This window comes from Sturnus vulgaris, chromosome 3 (genome assembly GCF_052056855.1).
Source record: "Sturnus vulgaris isolate bStuVul1 chromosome 3, bStuVul1.hap1, whole genome shotgun sequence".
Taxonomy (NCBI): Eukaryota; Metazoa; Chordata; class Aves; order Passeriformes; family Sturnidae; genus Sturnus; species Sturnus vulgaris.
The window spans coordinates 43,271,252-43,292,160 of record NC_142245.1 but is presented as its reverse complement, the minus strand read 5'-3'; the positions used below and the strand labels follow the sequence as shown (position 1 = coordinate 43,292,160).

The 20,909-nt window shown below is 42.4% G+C and overlaps 1 protein-coding gene across 4 annotated transcripts in view; it reads left to right on the top strand.

Moving 5' to 3' along the window:
• TRIM67 (tripartite motif containing 67) overlaps positions 1 to 20,909 on the top strand; it is a 39,897-nt gene that overhangs the window by 9,197 nt on the left and 9,791 nt on the right. For 2 of the 4 annotated variants that reach the window (XM_088161478.1, XM_014874424.2), the window contains 6 exons: positions 913 to 1,035; positions 2,747 to 2,857; positions 5,035 to 5,188; positions 12,660 to 12,805; positions 15,619 to 15,757; positions 16,725 to 17,028. In XM_088161478.1, the coding sequence (XP_088017604.1) occupies positions 913 to 1,035; positions 2,747 to 2,857; positions 5,035 to 5,188; positions 12,660 to 12,805; positions 15,619 to 15,757; positions 16,725 to 17,028 (977 nt within the window). Of the gene's footprint in view, positions 1 to 912; positions 1,036 to 2,746; positions 2,858 to 5,034; positions 5,195 to 12,647; positions 12,806 to 15,618; positions 15,758 to 16,724; positions 17,029 to 20,909 lie in introns of all 4 variants that reach the window. The other 2 variants (XM_088161479.1, XM_088161477.1) reach the window with 2 other exon arrangements.

Here is a 20,909-nt window from a genome sequence, read left to right as displayed (position 1 = left end):
AAAGCAAAAGAGCTAAGAGATAGTAGTGAGTTAGGGGAGTAGAGTGGCTTAGCAAAGCAGTGCTTCTTCAGTACATATTGAAAATCTCACATTTAATGACATTGTTTTGGGTTTTTTTTAAATTGGGATATTTGGGAGGAAACTTGATAGCAGACCTAAACATCTCCTTGGAAGAGGAGCTTGAAAGTTTTCTCCTTCTATTCTCATGAGCAGAAGAGGTGAGGGAGAATCTTCCTTAGAACGGGTACTACAGCGGCAGTTCCAGGGATTTATGTAATGCTTAATTGTTTCCAGACCCTACTAAAGGCTCAGTGTTACATACCTCATGCTGATTTCTGCCTAGAAAGAATTTTACCAAAATGTGAATAGAAACTTGCCTCTTTTTTTAAAAGCTAATCAGGTACATAGCTCCACAGCCAAGTGCTACCTATTTTTAAAAAAGTACTTGAAGCAATACACAAACCTTAGGGCTTTGTACCTCATTAATTTCCTTGTAATAAGGCAGTAGACCAGATTCTGGTCCATAATTCTGTTCTAATTGCTGTGATACAGAGCCAGTGATTTCAAAGTTGCTACAGTGGGATAATTAAAACAGATTGGACCAGAATCCTCTTATGTATGTATGCACTGTGTATGTTACATTTAGCATTTCCATTATGTTGTCTTACATCTGTTGTCGGGAAAGTGCCAGTAAATCAAGGTTTTGAATAAGACCATTTGTGGTGTGGCATCTTACTGTTTCATTTTATAGCATGCAGCTATTACTGGTACAGCTGTAATGAAATCAGAAAGGCAACAAAAATGCTGAGGGTCTTGAAAGGAAATCTTTTCTGAACAGAAAAGCAGGTATGAGCAATAGCTTAAGCTGCAAGCTATGCTTTCATTGATGAGTATGGCTCTCTCTCCTTGTAGGAGAACGGGCTGGATTACGAAGCCTGCCTTGTGGCTCAGTGTGATGCCCTGGTTGACGCGCTAACACGGCAAAAGGCAAAACTGCTCACAAAGGTCACCAAGGAACGGGAGCACAAGCTGAAGGTGAGCACTCCTCTCATCAGCTCAGCACAGCTGCTGATAGATACCTGGTGTGTTTTGTCAGGTTCCCCAGCCCTTCACACCATGAAATCTAGTAACCAAACCCTAAAGTCCTTTAGCAGGTTCCAGTTCAGGAGTTTAATGGAATTGTGCCTATGCACATTAAATGATGGACATACTTCAGCAATTTGTTTAACCAGGCCATCAATCTTTATTTATCTGATGTTTTGGGGCTGTCTCTTGAGAGGTGTTTATCAGTGAAACCTGTGTGTGGTTTGGATTTTGGGACTTTCTGCCCAAGCAAACAGTTGTGATTTTGATATCTCCTCGAATCTTTAAATTCAGGTAAGCCACCTCCAAAAATATATGAGCTACTCGAAATACAGTAAAGAAATGTAGTAAAAGGGCGTGGCAAGCAGAAATCTAAAATGGTTGAATGAAGTGGCAATCAAGAAATATTTAAATAGACACAGTTCTTAAAATGCTGATCTTTATGTGATTTTGAGGTACTATAGTGCCATTCACATTCAAAGTATCTAGGACATCAGGAAAAAGCGGATTATCTAACATAAGTTTGTTGGGGCGGGCCCTGGGGCGGTGGTGGAGTGCCGTGACCTTCTGAACAAGTGTCCTGGGGAGGGCATCCTCTGGGCACAGGCATGTCCTCCGTGCTCACTCCCTGGCAGAGAGTGATTTCAGCTCTTCTGTGAGCTCTCCGCTTCAGCCACGCAGGACAAAGAGATGGGAGCCAGGTGTGGTGGTCCAAGGCGAAGCTTTATTCTTCTTTCCTTGAAGGGATCCAGGGACGAACAGGCTCAAAGGGACAGAGGGAGCAGGATTGATATAGGAAAGCCAGGGGGCGGGGTAGAGCAGCAAACCAATCATCTGAGGGCTCAGGGGCGGTAGAAAGGGGGAAGGACCAATGGGGTACAGCTAATTTACATGAAACAGGGAGGCATGCTGGGAGGAGGGAGTGCCGAAGGGCATAACCTTCAGGGGAGAGAGGCAGAGTCTTTTGCTGAGAGGCTTTCAGCCTCCATAATAGTTAACAAAATCTACCTTAGATCAGCATTCAGCTTACTTGACAAGAACCAGCACTTAGGACATACTGCTGACAGCACAGCAAACCTTGCAGTTTATTCCTGTCACAAGTTGTCCTACAGAACACAGTGCTATTAGACCTAGTCCACAGCCATGTGGCAGCAGAATCAAGGCCAAAATCTGGAAAAATGGGATGCAGCTATTTTATTTCTCAATTCCAGCAATGTCTTCTCAAGCAGAGCAGGTTCAATGATAAATTGTGAAGAGAATGTTAGGGTATGATCTGCAAGAAACCACTCCAGCAGTTTGCCTCTAAAGTGAAGGACTTTTTAAAAGCTGAGATGGTGGGGAAAGTGTGAGTGGAAATGTGAACACTGCAAATGCAGTGACATGTTCTGTGCCCTCTTCGCCCCAAGCAAGCCTAATCTTTGAGCAATTAATCTGCTCTGAAAATTGAGATTCCCTGTGCAAAACATTTTGCCAAGCTAATTATCAGTATTTACTATACAGAGCAAGTGAGTGAAGCTGATGGAGATACGGCAATGGCCATATGGCAGCTAAATTAAGCATAGATTTAACACACTCTCTCATTCCTTGTCTCTTCTGAAATAATTTTTTACAATTCACTGCGAGCTGAGGCAGTCATAGAACTGTACTGATGTTTGTTTTCCAGGTTGTTTGGGACCAGATAAATCACTGTACACTGAAGCTACGCCAGTCAACAGGGCTTATGGAATACTGCTTAGAAGTTATCAAAGAAAATGATCCCTCTGGGTTTTTACAGGTATTTTTCTTCCTAACGTTCTGGGAAGAAAAGAAAAAACAAACGACTGCATTTAACCTAAGTCTAAAAATGTGTGGCTTTGTTAATTAGCCCCTTCCACCTCCAAGGCAGGTTCACCTTAACTCCTATAAGTACTGTCTAAAAACTCAGAGAGCCTGGTGACTACATGAGTGTCCCAGCAAAGAGGACATTTTAACATCTTAACAAAGAGGACTTTAACATCTGCCGAAGGTGGGGAGTCAGTGGTCACACCACTCCCCTAACTCCTGATGTCATTCGTCTTGCCAGCCCTTCCTTCTGGGCTGAGAGAAAGATGCTATGCAGTTAATTATAGTTTTTTTGCAGAGTATTATTTTATTTTCATCTGAGAAACCCAACACAGGGCCCCACAGAGCTCTCTGATTAATTTGGAGAGGTCAGTGACTCGGCAGAGTAGTACTTCTCCCCCTTGTGCTTCTTCTCTTTGCTTTCCCATGTAAAAGAGTTCTTACAACACCTACCCTGTAAGGAAATCTAGTCTGAAGGGGCTTGCATGTACCTTTGCTTCACTGAGATTGTTGCATCAATACCTGTGAAAGCTCCAGGTACTTTTCTTTGCAAAATATGGCCTAGCCAATAATTTCCATAATTTGCAGGATATTGTTTCTTAGGTGCAAATGGTGAAAGTGTCTATTGGTGAGACAGAGCATACAGTGTTAATTCCCCATAAATTATTTTGCTTAATTTATTCTAATATGTTTATTAATTATTTTATTTTGCCCTAGTAGTTTTGTTGCCTCATTTATTGCCTACAAAGAAAGGTACATCGAACAAAATGACCTGCACACAAATGCATGAGTGTCAGAGGTCTGTCAGAGCATCCGTAAAAAACAGGATGAGAATTAGCCAACCTAAGCCTATTAGCACTCCAGACTGATTGTCACTGTCATGTCTGGTCTCAAGCAAGAGAGGGGAATGTGTAGTGTAGATTAATCTCAAGATTACACGGATTTTAACAGGCCGGTGGTTGGACGCTACAGGACAAACAAAACCTTTAGGTCTTACCTACATGCTATCTAGATATATGCTTTGCTTTCTTTCCAGCTTGCTTTCCCTGTAACTTTTGTGGTGTCAGTTTTTGCAGCCCCCCTTTATTAAAAAAAAACCAGCCAAACAATTTTTGGTTTTACTTTTTCCTGGTTTATCTAGTGATGCTTTTGAGACAGCCAGCAGACACTCAGGCACGGCGTTACTTTGAGCAACTATCCTGCAGCCAGGATATTGAGACATGGCCAAGGGATCCAGAAGCCCAGCGACTCTGAGGTTGCAGGAGGCTCTGGGGTGCTCCTCCACCTACTGCACAGACTGATTAGGAGCTGTTGATGCAGGGGCTCAGACAGGAGTGTCCTCAGTAAAAGTAATGAGGAAAAGTATCCGAATTCCTGCAACAAAGGAAAAGTCTGTTATACCCAGAAAAGAATTCTACTCCCTGTGACTTACAGGAAGTTCATTGTCAGGGACTCCAGATACCCAAATGGCAGCTTCACTGAACTCAAGGACAGTTGAGTTCATTGATTTCCACAGAGCCAGAATATAACTTCCAGAAGCATCTGTTGAGATCATTTTAGTTTGACTTTTGGTCTGATTGTCTGTGGGCTGAGCTAGAGCAAACCTTTAAAAATTAAATTCAGTTTTGTTGTAATGGTAGAAAATCCATCATATATGTGAAAATCTATCTGACACTTTATCACCCTCACTGTGAGTAATACACACCTTCCTTACCATTTGATTTTTTTAATCCCTTAGCTTTCATCCACTGAATCATCTCTGCTGAATGGAGAGACTCAAACATTTAAGCCTCTCTTTGTGCAACTTCTTTTTAAACAGGAGAGCAAAAGTAGACCATGCAGATCAGAGAACAGAGTACAGAATTATACGTGGCATTCAAAGGCATGACACACAACATAATCATAACAGGCTTTATAAATGCAGTTTTTACTTTCCTAGCCTGAGATTTATCTTGAAAAGACAAGATGAAAGGATGCAACATAAATGGACCTTGCCCCAAAACGACCAGATCCCATCTCATCTGTTTTGCTGTCTCAATCCTGTTTCCTTTGTGCTGTATCTCACAGGCATTCTGTCATTTTTAATGTGTGCATCTGCCATTTCATTATAAATCTGATACTCTCTTTCAGATTTCAGATGCTTTAATCAAGCGTGTTCAGGTATCTCAGGAACAGTGGGTCAAAGGAGCCTTGGAGCCAAAAGTATCTGCTGAGTTTGACTTGACTCTGGATAGTGAACCTTTACTGCAGTCAATTCACCAGCTGGATTTTATTCAGATGAAATGTAGGGGTGAGCTTTTATGATTTTCCTTTTTCTGTTTTTCATGCATGTGTTGAAACAGTGCTGGGAGGTATGAGGACACCGAAGGAGGAAAGAGGAATGACTGGAATTTGCTGGATAGTTGTAAAAGGTTTTTAGGCAAATTCAGGTTACTGGGTGTTTCCTGGAAAGGTGTGCTCCCCTCACATGTATAATCTTTAAGTGTGTCTGGTATTTCTATCTGAGCTGAACAAGAAATTTAAAGATTAATTCTTCAGAGTAGGGCTTTGAAGATTAATAAGACATAAGCAGCATGAAACTTCATGCCATTTTGTAGCATTCCTATTCAAGATACCAACTTCCCCTATCTTGTCAGAAACAGCTGAAGTAGAAAATAAATATTACACACATACCCACACACACGCTTGAATAAGGAAAAAAAACCCTTTGACTTTTGACTTGTATCTGGACTGTACTGCAAAAAGTGCCCATCTTAATAAAAAAGTCAGGAGGAAGAGATTCACAAGGGGAAAGTTGCTCCATGGCTGTACCACACAAGGGGAGAGTTGCTCCATGGCTGTACCATTCCATGGTTCCAGGTATCTGGATAATTCTGATGGACAAGCTAGAGAGAACTGAGGTTAAAAAATATATCTAAAAGAAGAAGCTGATGAACAGGACATGACACTGACATAAAAAAAAAAGAAATGTAACATCATGAGCTTGTAATGTCTAGTTTATACAGAGCAGGATGAGAGCTGCATCAGAATTAGATAGATCTGTATGTCAGTTGGGTTGAAAGCCATTGTGATCCCTGGGAATGATGTCATTAGCTTCTCCCAGTGGTGATTCAAGCCTTAATTATATATGTGGGTGACAGGATAGAGGCTGCCAGAAGTCAGTGAATGAGTTAAGGATATCGTGTAGTGATGTCAGATGTGCTTTTTTTTGTTTTAAGCAAGCATAAAGAATTTTGTTCATCTTATGTGTTCTCTCTGCACCTAATTCTGCATCTAAGACACCCAAGATGAAGTAATTAGGGTGGATAATTTGGCAGATCTGTGGAGAAACAATGTACAGACAGTTAAAGGCCAGTCTGCTCACCAAGAGCAGACTTTGCATCTTGGCATAAACAGGCTGTGTTAAAGGTATTCGGTAAACATCTGTGAACTGCTCCTTTGAAATGTTGTCAGACAGGCAAGTGGAGTCAAGAGAGAAGGAATATCACTGATAAAAGTCCTCTGAATGCTGTCTGCACTTGTCTTTTTAACTTCAGTTTATATTTAATGTTAGCCATAGTTATTGAGAAATATATTTAATATTAATCTCCCACCACTCTCCTTTACAAACATATAAAAAATTTAATTAAACTAGTCACACAGATTACTGGTTAACCAGAGGTTACCTGAGGTGAGAGCAACTTCGGTATTTGGCTTGTGGACATTCACCTGGCTTTAAGCTTGAAGACTTAGAAAACTTTAATTGAGCCAGATTCACTTGTGCTTTATGAAAGATAGTGTTATCTGCTATGCTCTCATTTATCCTAAGATGACAGGGAAACTCTAGTAGCGAGTTAGACACAGTCTGAGGAGCAGAGAAGACAGGACTTTTTGCAGCCCAAACCTGTGCAGAGCTTCTAAATACCCTTGGGCTTTGCTCCCCAGAGGCAGGGTTAGCCCTCAGGAAGGGCTTTTGCTTGAGCTTAGTCTTGACCAGGAATTATCTGTTGCATGTCCCTCAGGTTGGTCATGACAACCGGTGTGACCATGCACACACCACGCAAAGAATGGTGGAAAGGATGTTAACCTGGTCACCATTCCTTAAGGTGCATCAGGGATGGCATTATTCCCCTTCACACCTCTGTGTGCCCAAGCAGAGCAAGCCACTGACCAGTTCCAAGCTAGCATTCATAGGCATTGGGGATTGTTTAGTATGTAGACATGTATTTATCTTTCTCCATTTATGACAGCAAGTCTATTTCCATTTGAACTTCTCAGTCTGACACAGGTCTTTTTTTCCCTGAAATTTTACTTCTATGACCTCAACCAACTCTGCATTATTTTAGAAACATGAAATGATCTGGGTTGGAAGGGAGCCTTAAGGATCATCTAGTCCCAGCCCCCTGTCATGTGCAGGGACACCTTTCACTAGACCAGGTTGCTCAGAGCCCCATCCTGTCTGGCCTTGAACACTTCCAGGGATTGGGGCATCGATGGTTTCCCTGGACACCCTGTTCCAGTGCCTCATTACCTTCATAGTAAAGACTTTCCTCCTAATATCTAATCTAAACTGTCCCTCTTTCAGTTTGAAGCCATCTTCCCTTGTCCTATTACTACATGCCCTTGTAAAAACTCCCTCTCCAGCTCTCTAGTGGGTCCCCTCTAGGCACTGGAGACCACAGTTAGGTCTCCCTGGAGCCTTCTCTTCTCCAGGCTGAGCAACCCCAGCTCTCTCAGCCTTCCTTCAAAGGAGATGTGCTCCAGCTCTCTGATCACCTTTGTGGCCCTCTTCTGGACCTACTCCAATAGTTCCACATCCTTCCTATGCTGGAGGCCCTGGAGATGGACACAGTACATTGAGCCATTGACAATAACTCTTTCAGTGCAGCCATCCAACCAATTCCTTATCAAGTGAGAGGTCCATCCATTAAAATTCTTGTCTCTCCATTTTAGAGACAGGGATGTCATGTGGGACAATGTCAAACGCTTTGCAGAACTCCAGGTAGGTGACACCGAATCTTCTTCCCTCATCCACCACTACAGTTATTCTGTCATGAAAGGCCACCAAATTTGCCAGGCATGATTTGCCCTTCTTCAGATGCACTATTTGCATTTTCTCTTGCAGAGTGGTCTTGCATCTAAAAATATAGGTATCACACAGTAATCAACCCAGCATTTCAGGAGCAAGCACCCAAACTAGTTGGGAACATGACTTTGCTGACTGTAAGGAGAACCTGCAGTCGCATAGTGATGTTTTGCTATTTATCACCATGAACACTGGAACAGATTGCCCAGAGAGGTTGTGGCATCTCCCTCACTGGAGATGTTCAAGAACCTTAGCAACACAATCCTGTACCAGGTGCTCTAGGATGATCCTGCTTGAGCAGGGAGGTTGGACCAGATGAGTCCCCTCCAGCCTGACCCATTTTGTGATTCTGTGACTTGAATATTTCTGAACGTCCACTTTCACAAAGAAAAATGTGTATGTCTCTTCACGTCTGCTCCTCTTTCTTCCATCATGCCTACATTAGCACAGCAACAAAGGTCATGTTGAAGTGAGTGCTATTAAGTCATTTTACTGGTTGATCTGAGAAGAGCAGATTCTTTAAAGATGTCAGAAAAGGAAGTTTTGGGGAGATCTAGGAGAGCATGGCTTCTCCAACTGTAAGCTGTTTTTTTTCCAAAAGCTTACAATGTATTATCTGTATTACTGTTATCAGTGCTTAGTACATGACTGAATTTCTATTTTTTTTTCAAACTGGCCTCATTCAACCTCATTGAGCTTGCATGGGTCATTTAGAGTGAAAGCTTGCTTGTAAGTAAACATTGATTCACTGTGTTAGACAAAGAACAAAAATGAGAACAAATCACATTACATTTGCTTTGATGACATGTTCATCATGATGATGACATTACTGATGCACTCTCTATAAGCACAGATCTAAAGCTCATCTCAAAAAATAAAGATCATAGGGTTCTTTTTTTTTTTACAGAAGATGCAATCTGAGAGCAAATTACATGTGCAGAGATGTGATAGGTGCAGAAGGCATGCAGCTTAGGCAGTCATGTTGAACCAAAGGGTCTCACTGTGTCCCACACTCCCTGGGCCAGCTGACCTGAGAGACACTCACACGGCTGTACTAGTTGCTGGCATTTTGAGCTTTCCCAGATAATTTTCTCTGTCCTTGTTTTCTTCTCTCTGTTGCGTTCACTGAGTGCCTTGGCACAAAATTCCTGTCCTCTGATGCCTGGCTTCATGTGTACTTCACATATTCTCAGTTAAAGCTATTGGCAGAGGCAAATGCATGTTCTGAGTTTGTTTTGTTCACACAGGTGTAACTGGCAGTCTTGATTGGTTGAAAAACAGGACTAGATAGAAAATAGGAAAATATATAGCTATTCTATTTTTCTGTACCACCTCTGAACATTCATTCACATACCCCTTCTTCTTGACCTGAGTGACTGACTCCTTCCCTCTTCTGCAAACCATGAAGATTCCCCAGACACATCTGCCACAAATCTCTGCTTCTCCAGGCATAAGCTGTACAGCCCTGATAATTAAAGGACAACTGTTTCATCTTAAGCTTTACCTCTGGTTCTTTCTGCTCTATGTCATGGACTCAGCTCCTTGTGGTGTCTCCTTCTCTCCTAACAGTGTTTGTAAAGCACTTGCTACAGCAGTGACTCATGCCATTCCAAGGCTGTACTGAAGTTGTGGAGGAAGTCAAAGTTTTCATGTTTCTGGGAGTCCCATTCTTTTGGTGCATTTAGTCCTGTAAAAATTAGTCTGGGAAGGTGAATGACATCATTGCATCACTTGCTTGTCAAGAGGACAAAAAATAGCATCTTAGAGAATGTACTTACTGTACCCTATGAGAGAACTACCCTGATCAGCCATGAGATGCATTGAGAAATGTGTTTTGAGAACTGCTCAGTTCACAAGAGACAGTCAGTGTCACATTTCTTATCGAAGAGTGACCTGTGTGAAGCACTTTCAAAATAGCAGGACATCATTCAAACTCATTAATAAGTCCCGCTGTGCCAATGCAGTATCATTTCTCCCTTTATATTTTTAATATTTTCCTTCAAAAAATCCCTTGAGAACTTTAAATTGGTCAAGAAGTGGGACAGAACTGTAATTTAACATCTGAGTCTTTTTTTCCTGGCACTTAGCCTGTATTTTTCTTTTCTTAGTCCTATTACATTGCTTGTTGCTGTGAAGTATATACCAATGTCCCAATTATTCAACTCACTTTGCACTTTCCTATGATTTTTACAAGTGTTTGTCTTTCCTCCTCCCATAGGGAATTTGAGATCAAGGCAAATCTCTGCCCATCCACATCCGGTGGAGGAAGCAGGAGGGCAGGCACAGAGAGCATCATGCAGCAAAGCTGCACAGCTGCTTGGCAGGAGCTTCTTGCCTCTCCTTCAGGAGAGTTGTACAGTTCAGGCCAGAAGCTGCCTCAAAGAGAGCAGGAGGCTGATATGGATTACTCCAAAGCCTTGAATATCCAGCAACACATTAAAGAAGCCACTTCCCCATAATACGTGAGACTCTCACACATTGGGCCAGAATTCACACTTCCACTGGGAAGTGGGAACAACAGCACTCTACTGGATGAAAACATATTTTATTCCTAGACAGCATTCCTGTTTACATAATTAAGAGGGAACTATAAAACACATACCCTCCCCCAAAAATTCTGCTTTTTTTTTTTCAGCATTGTGCATTACATGAACGGTTCCTGAAAGCCTTCTATGAATGTTCCTAGGAGTTAGGAGATTTTTTTCAGAGGTTGAAAAGGTTAGTGGTTAATTCAGAGGTGAAGGGGCATTGTCTACTTTGCATCTTATAAACTTCAGGAATTAGGTTTTCGTCCAGTCTTGCCAGTAGGAGTATCAGAAATGGGGAGGACCAGACAAATGCCCCCTGAGAGGGCTCACCAGCTAGCAAAAGTGGCAGGAATGTGGATGGCTGATAGAGCCCTATCTTCTCCCAGGCTCATCAGTCACCAGGAATACATAGGCTAACAAACACAGACAAAACTCTAAACTTAAAATGGTTCACCTAAAAAATCCCATTACCTCTGAATTCCTCATTTTCAGGTTTTTGACTCTTGTCACATTTCTGTGGCTACTCCAGACATAGTGTCTCCTAGAGAAAAGTCTGAACTTTCCATGTGAGAAAACAAACAGGTTTTTATTTATGACACCCTCTGAATCATCCTTAAATATCAAGGAATAGGAACAAGGCTTCCTTTTCACAGAAAAACCTTCAAGAGCTAATTTATAAAGCTCCTTTGTTTCATTCTTCTGGGCTACCAACCATCTGCGTTCACTGTGGTGGTGGATAATGCCAGCGGAAAGCCGTGGTAGCTTCTGCACTGTTTATCACAAGTGTGATGTTGACTTTCATGTCACTTCCAAAGTGGGGGTGAAGCCTCAGCCCTTTCACACAGTGGCATCCATTTTCCCACAGTCTGCTTGGTACACAGAACAGAACAGTCCTCTTTTATCCAGAAACGTAAAATAGGACGAAAGGAACAGCTCAAGGGCTTAGCTCTCACACAGACAGAAGGAAGAAAATAAACTGCAGGGTCAAAGCAGAGTAGATAAAAGGAGAGCAAACTAATATTGTTTAAGCCAATGAATTCTCAGAGCACTCAGTTTCTTCTACGACTTGACTGAGCTCGGCAGAAATGATATTGAGATATTGAATGGTGAAATTTAGCCTTGGGCAGACCAGGCTCTGTGCATCACTGACATCCTACTTAACCTGTGTGGTTTCAACAGTGTATCAGATGCATGCCAGGTCTATCCAGAAGACTAAATTTTCGCTTTAGAATTGCCAGCAAAGAGTGAACTATGAGAGTTTAGTTGTGTTTAGAAGCAGCTGGATAGAGGTCTCTTTCTCACAGAGACACAGCTGAATGTTTTACTCTGTTTCTTTTTATTTTTAAGATGCCGATCTGGTAAACAGTCTCTTGGTGTTTCTTCTGAGCAAGACACTGAAAAGGCATGTTAGTAGAAAACTTTGCATTTGTAGTTTCCATAAGGAGTGTCCAGTGATGCCGAAGTTCCTTTTGCTACCTGAACCATGGGATTTAGATAAAGTTTGCAAACAGAACAATTTGCTTCAACAGTTTATTTTAAGTATGGTTGCTATAAAGATAACATATCCAAGGTGTTTTTGATGAAAAACTAGGGGGAGAGGAGGGGTGGTAAACTAGATTTTTAAAACCCTCCACAACTGTAGTGAAGAGTTGTTTTCCTGCTGTTGGTGGAGTTCAGGCTGTCTCTGGGATGTGCTGGGAGGAGTGGCTGCTCTGCTTGTTAACAACCCAATTCTTTGTTAATGCATTGGGTTCCCTGGCAGCATTGCATCTGCCATGCCACCCCATGGCCTGAGACACCCCCTGCCCGTCCTTTTGGGGACAACGGTTGTCCTGGTGTGAAAAAGAACTCGTCCAGACAGTGACTCCTGGGAAGGAAACCACACATGGATTGCCCAGATTCTGGTTCTTAAGAGACACGACAATCAAGTCCAGATATGCTTCTGTTTACATATTTCAGTGAAATGATTTGTCTAACTGGGTAACAACATTTTGTTATGTAATTTTACTGCCTTTTGTTTCAAGGAAGAGAATGGACTCTCTTCCTAACAAACATCAGCTCCCGTTCAAGGGGAAGGAGGTGAGCAGTTGCCACACTGCTCAGGGCACAGACGAAGGGGGTAGGGCAGAGTTACACTAACCTGTACCCAGTTCCTGTTTCAGTGCCACCTGTCCCATTACTGCAGCTGGAAAAGTGTTGCACCAGGAACAACAGTGTGACGTTGGCCTGGAGGATGCCACCTTTGAGCCACAACCCAGTGGAGGGTTATATCTTGGAACTTGATGATGGAGATGGTGGCCAATTCCGAGTGAGAATTTCATTCAGCATTTATTTGTGTTTCTTTGTATTGTGAGTTTCCTCCAGATACAGATTTATTTCTGCCCGAGGGTGGGGAGAGGGGTAGGGAAGATGTGGGTTGTCAAAACATCCCTAATTCCATTGTGTTGGTGGAGAAAGCAGTGCAGATGCTGCTTAACAGAAGGACCACTGGCTTAGTTAGGAAGTTTGTTTGAGGTTATTCTCAGGGCTCTTGCAAAGAGGGCCTTGAGGTATCCCCAGTGTGTTCCAGAGTAGAAAATCCCATAGGAAGTGGTTCATTGCATAAACCAGAAATTTCTATGAAGCCCCTACTTTAATCTGTAGTCTGTAGCACCCTGTTTCAGCTACTGACATTCTTGGTCCAGAAATGCAACTCAGTCTTTCCTGATTTTCTGAGTAAAAATATGATCCTGCATAAAAATACAAGATTTCTAAATTTTTCCCCTGGGAGTGGATGAGACCAGGCTGGTGGAAGCTTTTTTTTTTTTTTTTTGTCATGCTGTGATGAGATTGATAAATACAGAAAGGCTTCCCAAGTGCTGTCCTTCCAAATCCTCTGGGTGATGACACAATGTGATGCTCCTGGTTGCAGGTGCAGGGTACTTATAGACTCCCATACTTTTTGACACATCCTGATGAACAAATCAGAGAAGCAATTTAATCAGCTTTCTTCCAGCCATGTCTTCCTAGAAGCTGTGGCACTTCCTCCTCAGGCAGGCTTCATGCTCCTGTTGCTCAGGACCAGGCTGGCCCAATGTTTTCCCTAGGGGCTGGTTCCTCAAAAGCATCTGGAGATCATTGTGGAGTACAGCTGCTCTCTCTTCACAAACAGGGAATTTTGCCAAAAACATGTGATGGCATTTCTTTGGGAGCTGCAAACTGGCTCCTCCCTGGAAACCTAAAGATTTCTCAAGCTGAAAATGTCTTGGCATGGATCCACATAAGGAACTGCCAAACCACTACACCCATAGCCAGCAAAGGTACCTGATTTGGACAACCCTCATTAGAAGAGGCAGCAATATTTGCAGGGCATTTTGAAGAGGGCATTGTGGTTTTTGGAAGGTCTCTTCAGTTACTTGGTCCAAGTAACATTTCAAAGGGATTTGAAAAGCTTGGTTTCCACTACTGAAAGTGTGAAAAGGTACTTTTGTGAATGGCTGCTGAGAGCAGCCAGTGTAGTCAATGTTAGTAGGTAAGAGGGTTATCAGTGTGTGATGAATGAAGAGTTAGAATCAGGTGTTAGAATTCCAGTTTCTTTTATCCAGTTTATCCAGGATAAACCTTTTAAACTGATATTCATGTCTGGTGAATAACAAGATTTCAGGCTGGTGTGTATCCAAGCTCATTTGTGTGGATGAGTTTTGCTACTGCCAAAGGTTTTAGGACTGCCAGCAGTGCCATGTTAAGATTTTGGACTGAAAACAATAAAAAAAAGAAAATCTCAATCCTTAAAAATGTAAGGTGATAACTTCTAAGGGGAATGGTCTGCTTGCTGTGGTAGAAACATCCACAGTTTTACCCCTTAAAAGAGAAAAGGCAGGCTTCTCAGCAATGCTGTTTTAATAAGGGTTTGCTGAACTTTTAAATGCAGAATTCTATATCTGAAAGCAAAGATGTTGACTACGTTTTATCAGCATTTGATGAGTGGATTTAAAGAACATCTTTGTTGTAGCAGAGAACATCAACCTGCATAAACCGAAGCAGTGAACAGTATTAAAAATGAAGTGGATTAGAAAATGTGAGAATTATTCAATAAATACATTTTTTTTTCATGGTCAGCATATCTTATGACATGGAGGTAAACTAATTTATTCTATTAAAACTCTTGTCTCCATGAACAATCACCAGCTAACTCAGGACCCAAGAGATTTTGTTGTTTGTAGCAGCCACCATAGTAGCAAAGAGGACAAACACATCCTGCTGTAAACTTAAGCAATTCCTTTCTTATTCATCACATCCTTTTGGGTTTATATGAAAGAGCCTTAATCATCAGAACTATTCCAAGGCATTACTTAAGTCTTAAATGAACTAGAATCTGAGTGGTTTGCTTAGTGACAGGTTTAAGCACTTTGGTGCCTTTGCTACGATAAACCTACAGATTTCACAGATTCAGGGAAATCAGAGATGGAAAGGAATTACCTTTCAACCTGCTGCCAAGACAGGATTTTCTAGGCTTCTTTCAATTCATCATAGCCTGCATAATCTGATCCTCTTCATTGGTCTGCCTAGATGTTCCTCCCTTTGAAATGTTACACATTACAGAAGTACTTGGTGTATGATAAATATATGAGGACTTTTTGGGTGTCTCTGTTTCTAATTACTGTTTCATCATGTGGTGCATGTAATCCTAATTATTAGGAGATAATTTTCTTCTGGATCTCTGTTTTCAGTTTTCAAAATTCAATTTTAAGCTAGGCATGAAATGACCTTTCCAACAGAATAAAACTGCACTTGTTTTTTTTTTATTCTTATATGCCCCTTTTTTTGTCTTACATAAAATAGTGTGTCAGATACTGGGACCACTTTCCAAAATAGTGGTTTGAAGTAGAGATTTAGGATAAGATCTTTTTGTGTTGCCTTTTATTGCTTTACCCTTCCAGCCTCATCTTCACCTTACTTTGTCCAGTCCTAACCATCTGTGATGTCTCCCATGCTGTGGGTGTATTATAGCAGCCATAACTCACACATCCCGGGAAACAAAGAGAAGCTGTTCACTTTTGGCTTATATTTAGAAGTCTTAACCGTGTTAAACTATGTCCCTCATTCTCTCTCTCTCTGTCTCTCTCTTTTTGGAATGTTTAGGAGGTATATGTTGGAAAGGAGACTCTCTGCACCATCGATGGCCTTCATTTCAACAGCACTTACAATGCCAGAGTCAAAGCTTTCAACTCCTCGGGCGTTGGTCCTTACAGCAAGACAGTCATTTTACAGACGTCGGATGGTGAGCTGGGGGCCTGCCACTTCCTAAATGAAAAGCTGCAGCTCTCAGTGGCAGGACACTTTCATCCCTTTACACTCATTAATGTATTTGACACCTACTGGCATTTTCCATTATCAGTAACACTTCAGGCTTCAAGTTGTGTGATTTTAGTTGGCTGTGAAAGTCTAGGATCTAACTAAGATACTTTCTTTAGCGTACAGAAACAGTTATGCAACTCACGGGATATTTTTTGTTCCGCTCTGTCTCCCTTTCTCCATATATCTTTGGGATTTGTCTTTTTCTTCACTACTGCTTCAATTTCCCCCTGCAAGGTTTGATAATACAGAGATGGGAATTCATGCTTGTTCCTCTGTAATTATACTTGACATCCATACGGACATTATAGGAAGTTCATCTTCATTAATGATATTGTAATGAATCAAGAAGTGCATGCTATTATCACTTCCACTTTTATGCTGTGTTGCCAAAATAGGCCAGTATAAAATATTTATACTTTAAGAGCTTTTGGGGCTTTTTTTGTCTTTTTTTTTAAAAAACCCTTCACTTTGATAAACTAATGAAGTCAATCCTAACCAGCATGGACACAGCTAATCTCCATTTCCATTAAAGGTGATCCTGAATCGATTCACCTACATGAGCAGTTTCCATATCATGGAGAAACCTTTGTCTCCTCAGTGACTTTCTTGTTACTGTGTGTGGACATAACATACTACCCTTAGCAGCTAATTTCAGGGGAACAAGTGCAAATAACGTAAAGCACTTCTGAGCTGAAGAGCAGCAGGGTACCAGCTCAGATTAATCATGTGTAGCTGCCTACAGTAACAAGGAAAGATGGTTTTTATTACCTCAGAGTGCAGTGGGGTCTTTACAAGGACAGAATTTTATCCTTCTTACTGAAGTAAAGCGGATAACACTTGGGCACAGACCCTCCTGGTATAATCCTGCCTTTCCTTTTCCCCTTTCCCAGTGGCATGGTTCACCTTTGACCCCTCCTCAGCTCACAGGGACATAGTGCTGTCGAATGACAACCAGACTGCCACCTGCAACAGCTACGATGACCGGGTGGTTCTGGGCACTGCAGCCTTCTCCAAGGGCGTGCATTACTGGGAGCTGCACGTGGATCGCTACGACAACCACCCGGACCCAGCCTTTGGCATTGCCAGGATTAACGTGGTCAAGGACATGATGCTGGGCAAGGACGACAAGGCGTGGGCCATGTACGTGGACAACAACCGCAGCTGGTTCATGCACTGCAATTCCCACACCAACCGGTGAGTGCTGCCTGCGGGCTCTTCTCCTCACAGACATTTTCTCTGCCCTGCATCACAGGCAGGTGTCTCAGCCGGCCATCTAGTCCAGCTCCCAGCTAAATGTAATTATTTTATTCCTTCTTGAAAGTCACTAGTGGCAGTGATTGCACCTTGACAGTCTGTGTTGGTGTTTGTTATCCTCACTGTAATCAGTTTGTCCCTGAGATCTCGCCTAAATCCCCCCTGCTGCCATTTAAACCCATTATTGTGTGTCCCACCCACCTCAGCAGACAGGGGCACAGCACAGTGGGATGCAGGACTTCTCTCATTGCTGGAGGGAGAAAGGTGGTTGGTTCTCCTCATTAGGAGGAATCTTGGCTGCAGATTGTACAATAATTAGGGCACAGGTGTTTGTTTCCAATTCTGACAGCTATTAAGGGTTTTGCTGTAGGTCACACTGACGCAGATCTGGATACAAGGGACTGTTTGGCAGTGAGGGCTAAGTGACAGCTTTCATGCTACCGAGCCATTGTACTGAAGAGCTTTGAAAAGCACCTCAACTAGTACAGCCAACTTAGAGGAGGATTTCAGAATGCCCCCAAGCCACTGTTACCAAGCCTCTCTCTCCCACCACTCAGAGGCTCTGTGTTCCCAATGCAACTGAGCAGTGGAGACATGTCTAGCTGCAGGTACCTCCAGGGATGGATCACACAGAGAGAACAGCTGTCAGCACAGATCCTGTGTTGTGCTGACATGCTTGCATGACTTTCAGTGCTCAGGATAGTTACCTCTGCCTAGTGCTGGCTTCTGTTTCATTGAAGTGATGCCAGACTGTGCAGGGGAGACATGGTTAACTTTGCTTGAAAGTATCAGAGCAGAACTGAAGGTTTCTGTGTCCCATGAGAGGGTCAGCCTTAGCTGAAGGTCAGTTGGGTACTGAGACCCTTGAGAAGATCTCCTCTGAAGAGCATCCCTTGCTTATTTTGGAAAATGGTGTATTTGTATACCTGTCCTATCACAATGGGAGATTGATGTACAAGTAAAGTGACTGACTAAGGATATGTAGCAGGTCTGTGGCAGAGCTGGAATCAACTTCTGTTTAGTTTTCTACTGACTGTCCCAGCAGGTCATCCACTCACTGTTTCAGGCGTTTTTCTTGTTATACCAAACAATTAAAACAAAATTTTGCAGTGATTTTTAAAACACTGAAATGCAGGTGTCTCCTTAAAAAGATAAGGTTGTGTCGACATGCACTGTATCCTAAGGTTGGTTGTAATATCTCCCACTGAATAGTCATTTATACTCTACAGCACACCAGTGCTTAAAGTAAGTACACTGCAATTGCTGGGAATTTTTGTTTGAAACATGGTTTGATTTTGCAGTTCATTACAGACAGATGGAAGAACCCTGTAGCTGGATCAAAAGCTATCTGAAGTTGCTTGGATTGTTTTCCATGGGTCCAAAGACCTTAGATCATGTCCTAAGACAATATAGAGTAAAATAACTCAGTATAATAAATATACCAGAAAGTTGTCTGTCCCTTTAAAATCTTGATTCGATTCAAGGGCGGAAGTAATGTTAAGCTGTATTAATTTTAATGCTCTGTGGAACAGCTTATGTTTTCTGGAAAAAAGCTGGCAACCATTCTGTGCACCACTGTCCCAGAAACCTATTTTATGGACTTGGTCCTCGGCATGCTCTTCTCAGCAAGCAACACACAAGCTAAGGCAAAAGCTTTTTTCTGGGAAGCACAAACAAAACACTTAGGATTTCCAATCATCCTGCTTAATCAGGAGAACAGAGTGCTTTCTGTTGATGATAGATTCCCAGTTTTTACCTGATAAAACACAAAGGCATGTGCAAGGCATGGATAGACCCATGGAATATCTGTTCAAGGGAAGTACACTCACAAAGGGCATGTAGTCTTATGAAATCACACGCGCTTCAATGAAATTAGGTCTAGGCATTATATTTTTAACTGTGACAGTCAACTAGGTCAGTTTTTTAACTCATTAGTTGTAATAGTCTTGTGGAAACAGTTATTGCTGCCTATTTGTTTTTTTCCCACTGGGCACGAGAGCATGGCAGCACAGTATCACAATCCAAAGTGAATTCACTGTCAACTTTTAACCTCTGGGATGCTGTTGTGATAAAAGTTACACCTTAATAATAGTTTCTTGCTTCCTCATGTTCATGAGAATAAATTAGGATAATTAATAAATGACTAGTTTCAAGGGTAACCTGAGGTAGAGCTTGAAATTAGAAAATCTCTAATTTGTGTGACCTGTCTCATTTAGAGGACTTTTCTGTTCCTTTCACTCACAGCATGCAAAATTGGATCTAGCCTGACTCCTGTAATGCTGGAAGGGGCATTAGAGAAGACTCGAATGCATCCACAGAGGGATGCTTTTGAGAACAGGCTGAGGAAACTAGATAAGAAAATACTTTAGGGCAGAGATATAGGATTGGGAGGCACCTTTAAGTCTTGCTGTTCCCAGAAATCTGAGCCTGGGAAAGTCATGGAACAGATCCTTCCAGAAGCTGTGCTAAGGCACATGGAGGATAGGGAGGAAATTGAAGACAGTGAGCATGGCTTTACCAAGGGCACATCCTGCCTTACCAACCTTTCTATGGCCTTCTATGATGGAGTGACTACAGCAGTGGACAAGGGAAGAGCCATGGGCAACATCTGTTTGCATTTCTGTAAGGCCCTTGATATGGTCCCCCACAAAATCCTTCTCTCCAGATTGCAGACACATGGATTTGAGGGATGGACTGTCTGATGAATAAGGAATTAGTTGGATAGTCACATCCAGAGGGTAGTGGTCAACAGCTGCATGTTCAGATGGAGGTTGGTGACAAGTGGTGTCCTTAAAGGGTCCATACTGGGGCCAGTTCTATTTAATGTCTTCATCAGCGTCATAGAGAGTGGGATCAAGTGCACCCTCAGCAGGTTCACAGATGACACTGAGCTGAGTGGTGTGGTTGACACACCTGAAGGACGAGATGCCACCCAGAGGGACCTGGACAAGTTTAAGAAGTGGGGCCATGGGAACCTCATGGGCTTCAACAAAGTGAAGTGCACAGTCCTGCACCTGGGTCAGGGCAGGATGGAGGATGAAGGGCAGCACCCCTGCCAAGAGGGACTTGGGGATATTGGTGCCTGAGAGGCTGATCATGATCTGTCAGTGTGCACTTGCAGCCCAGAAGGACAACTATATCCTGGGCAAAAATTGTCAGAGGGATGGAACATCTCTCCTTTGAAGGAAGGCTGAGGGAGATGGGGTTGCTCAGCCTGGAGAAGAGAAAGAAAGCTCCAGGGAGATCTGGTTGTGAACTTTCAGTACTTAAAGGGGGTTTATAAGAAAGATGGGGACAGTCTTTTTAGGAGGGCCTGTTGTGCTAGGACAAGGGAAGATAATTTTGAACTGAAAGAGAATAAATTCTGACTAGCTATAACGAAGACATTATTTTACAATGAGGGTGATGAAACACTGAAACTGGTTGCTCAGATAGGTGGTGGATACCTCATCCCTAGAAACATTCAAGGTCAGATTGGATGGACTTTTGAGCAACTTGACCTCGTTGAAGATGTCCCTGCTCTTTGCAGGGGGGTTGGACTAGATGGCCTTTAAAGGTCCTTCCAACCCAAACTATTCTGAGGGGTGCTGTATGCCCATTAACAAGAGGCACTAACATTCAATGCAATAGATTTGTTCCTTGGCAAAGTTCCCAAGAGCAGGACTACCAGGTGCTACAGGCAGTACTCCAGCCACTACAAGTTTATGGAAAGAAAGAGATGGAAATCACATTGAAATATTTTATACTGAAAAACAACATAAAGTTGAAATCTAGGGTATTTGCATTTTAGTCTTAAAAGTCCATTGCAATCAGAAGAGTCT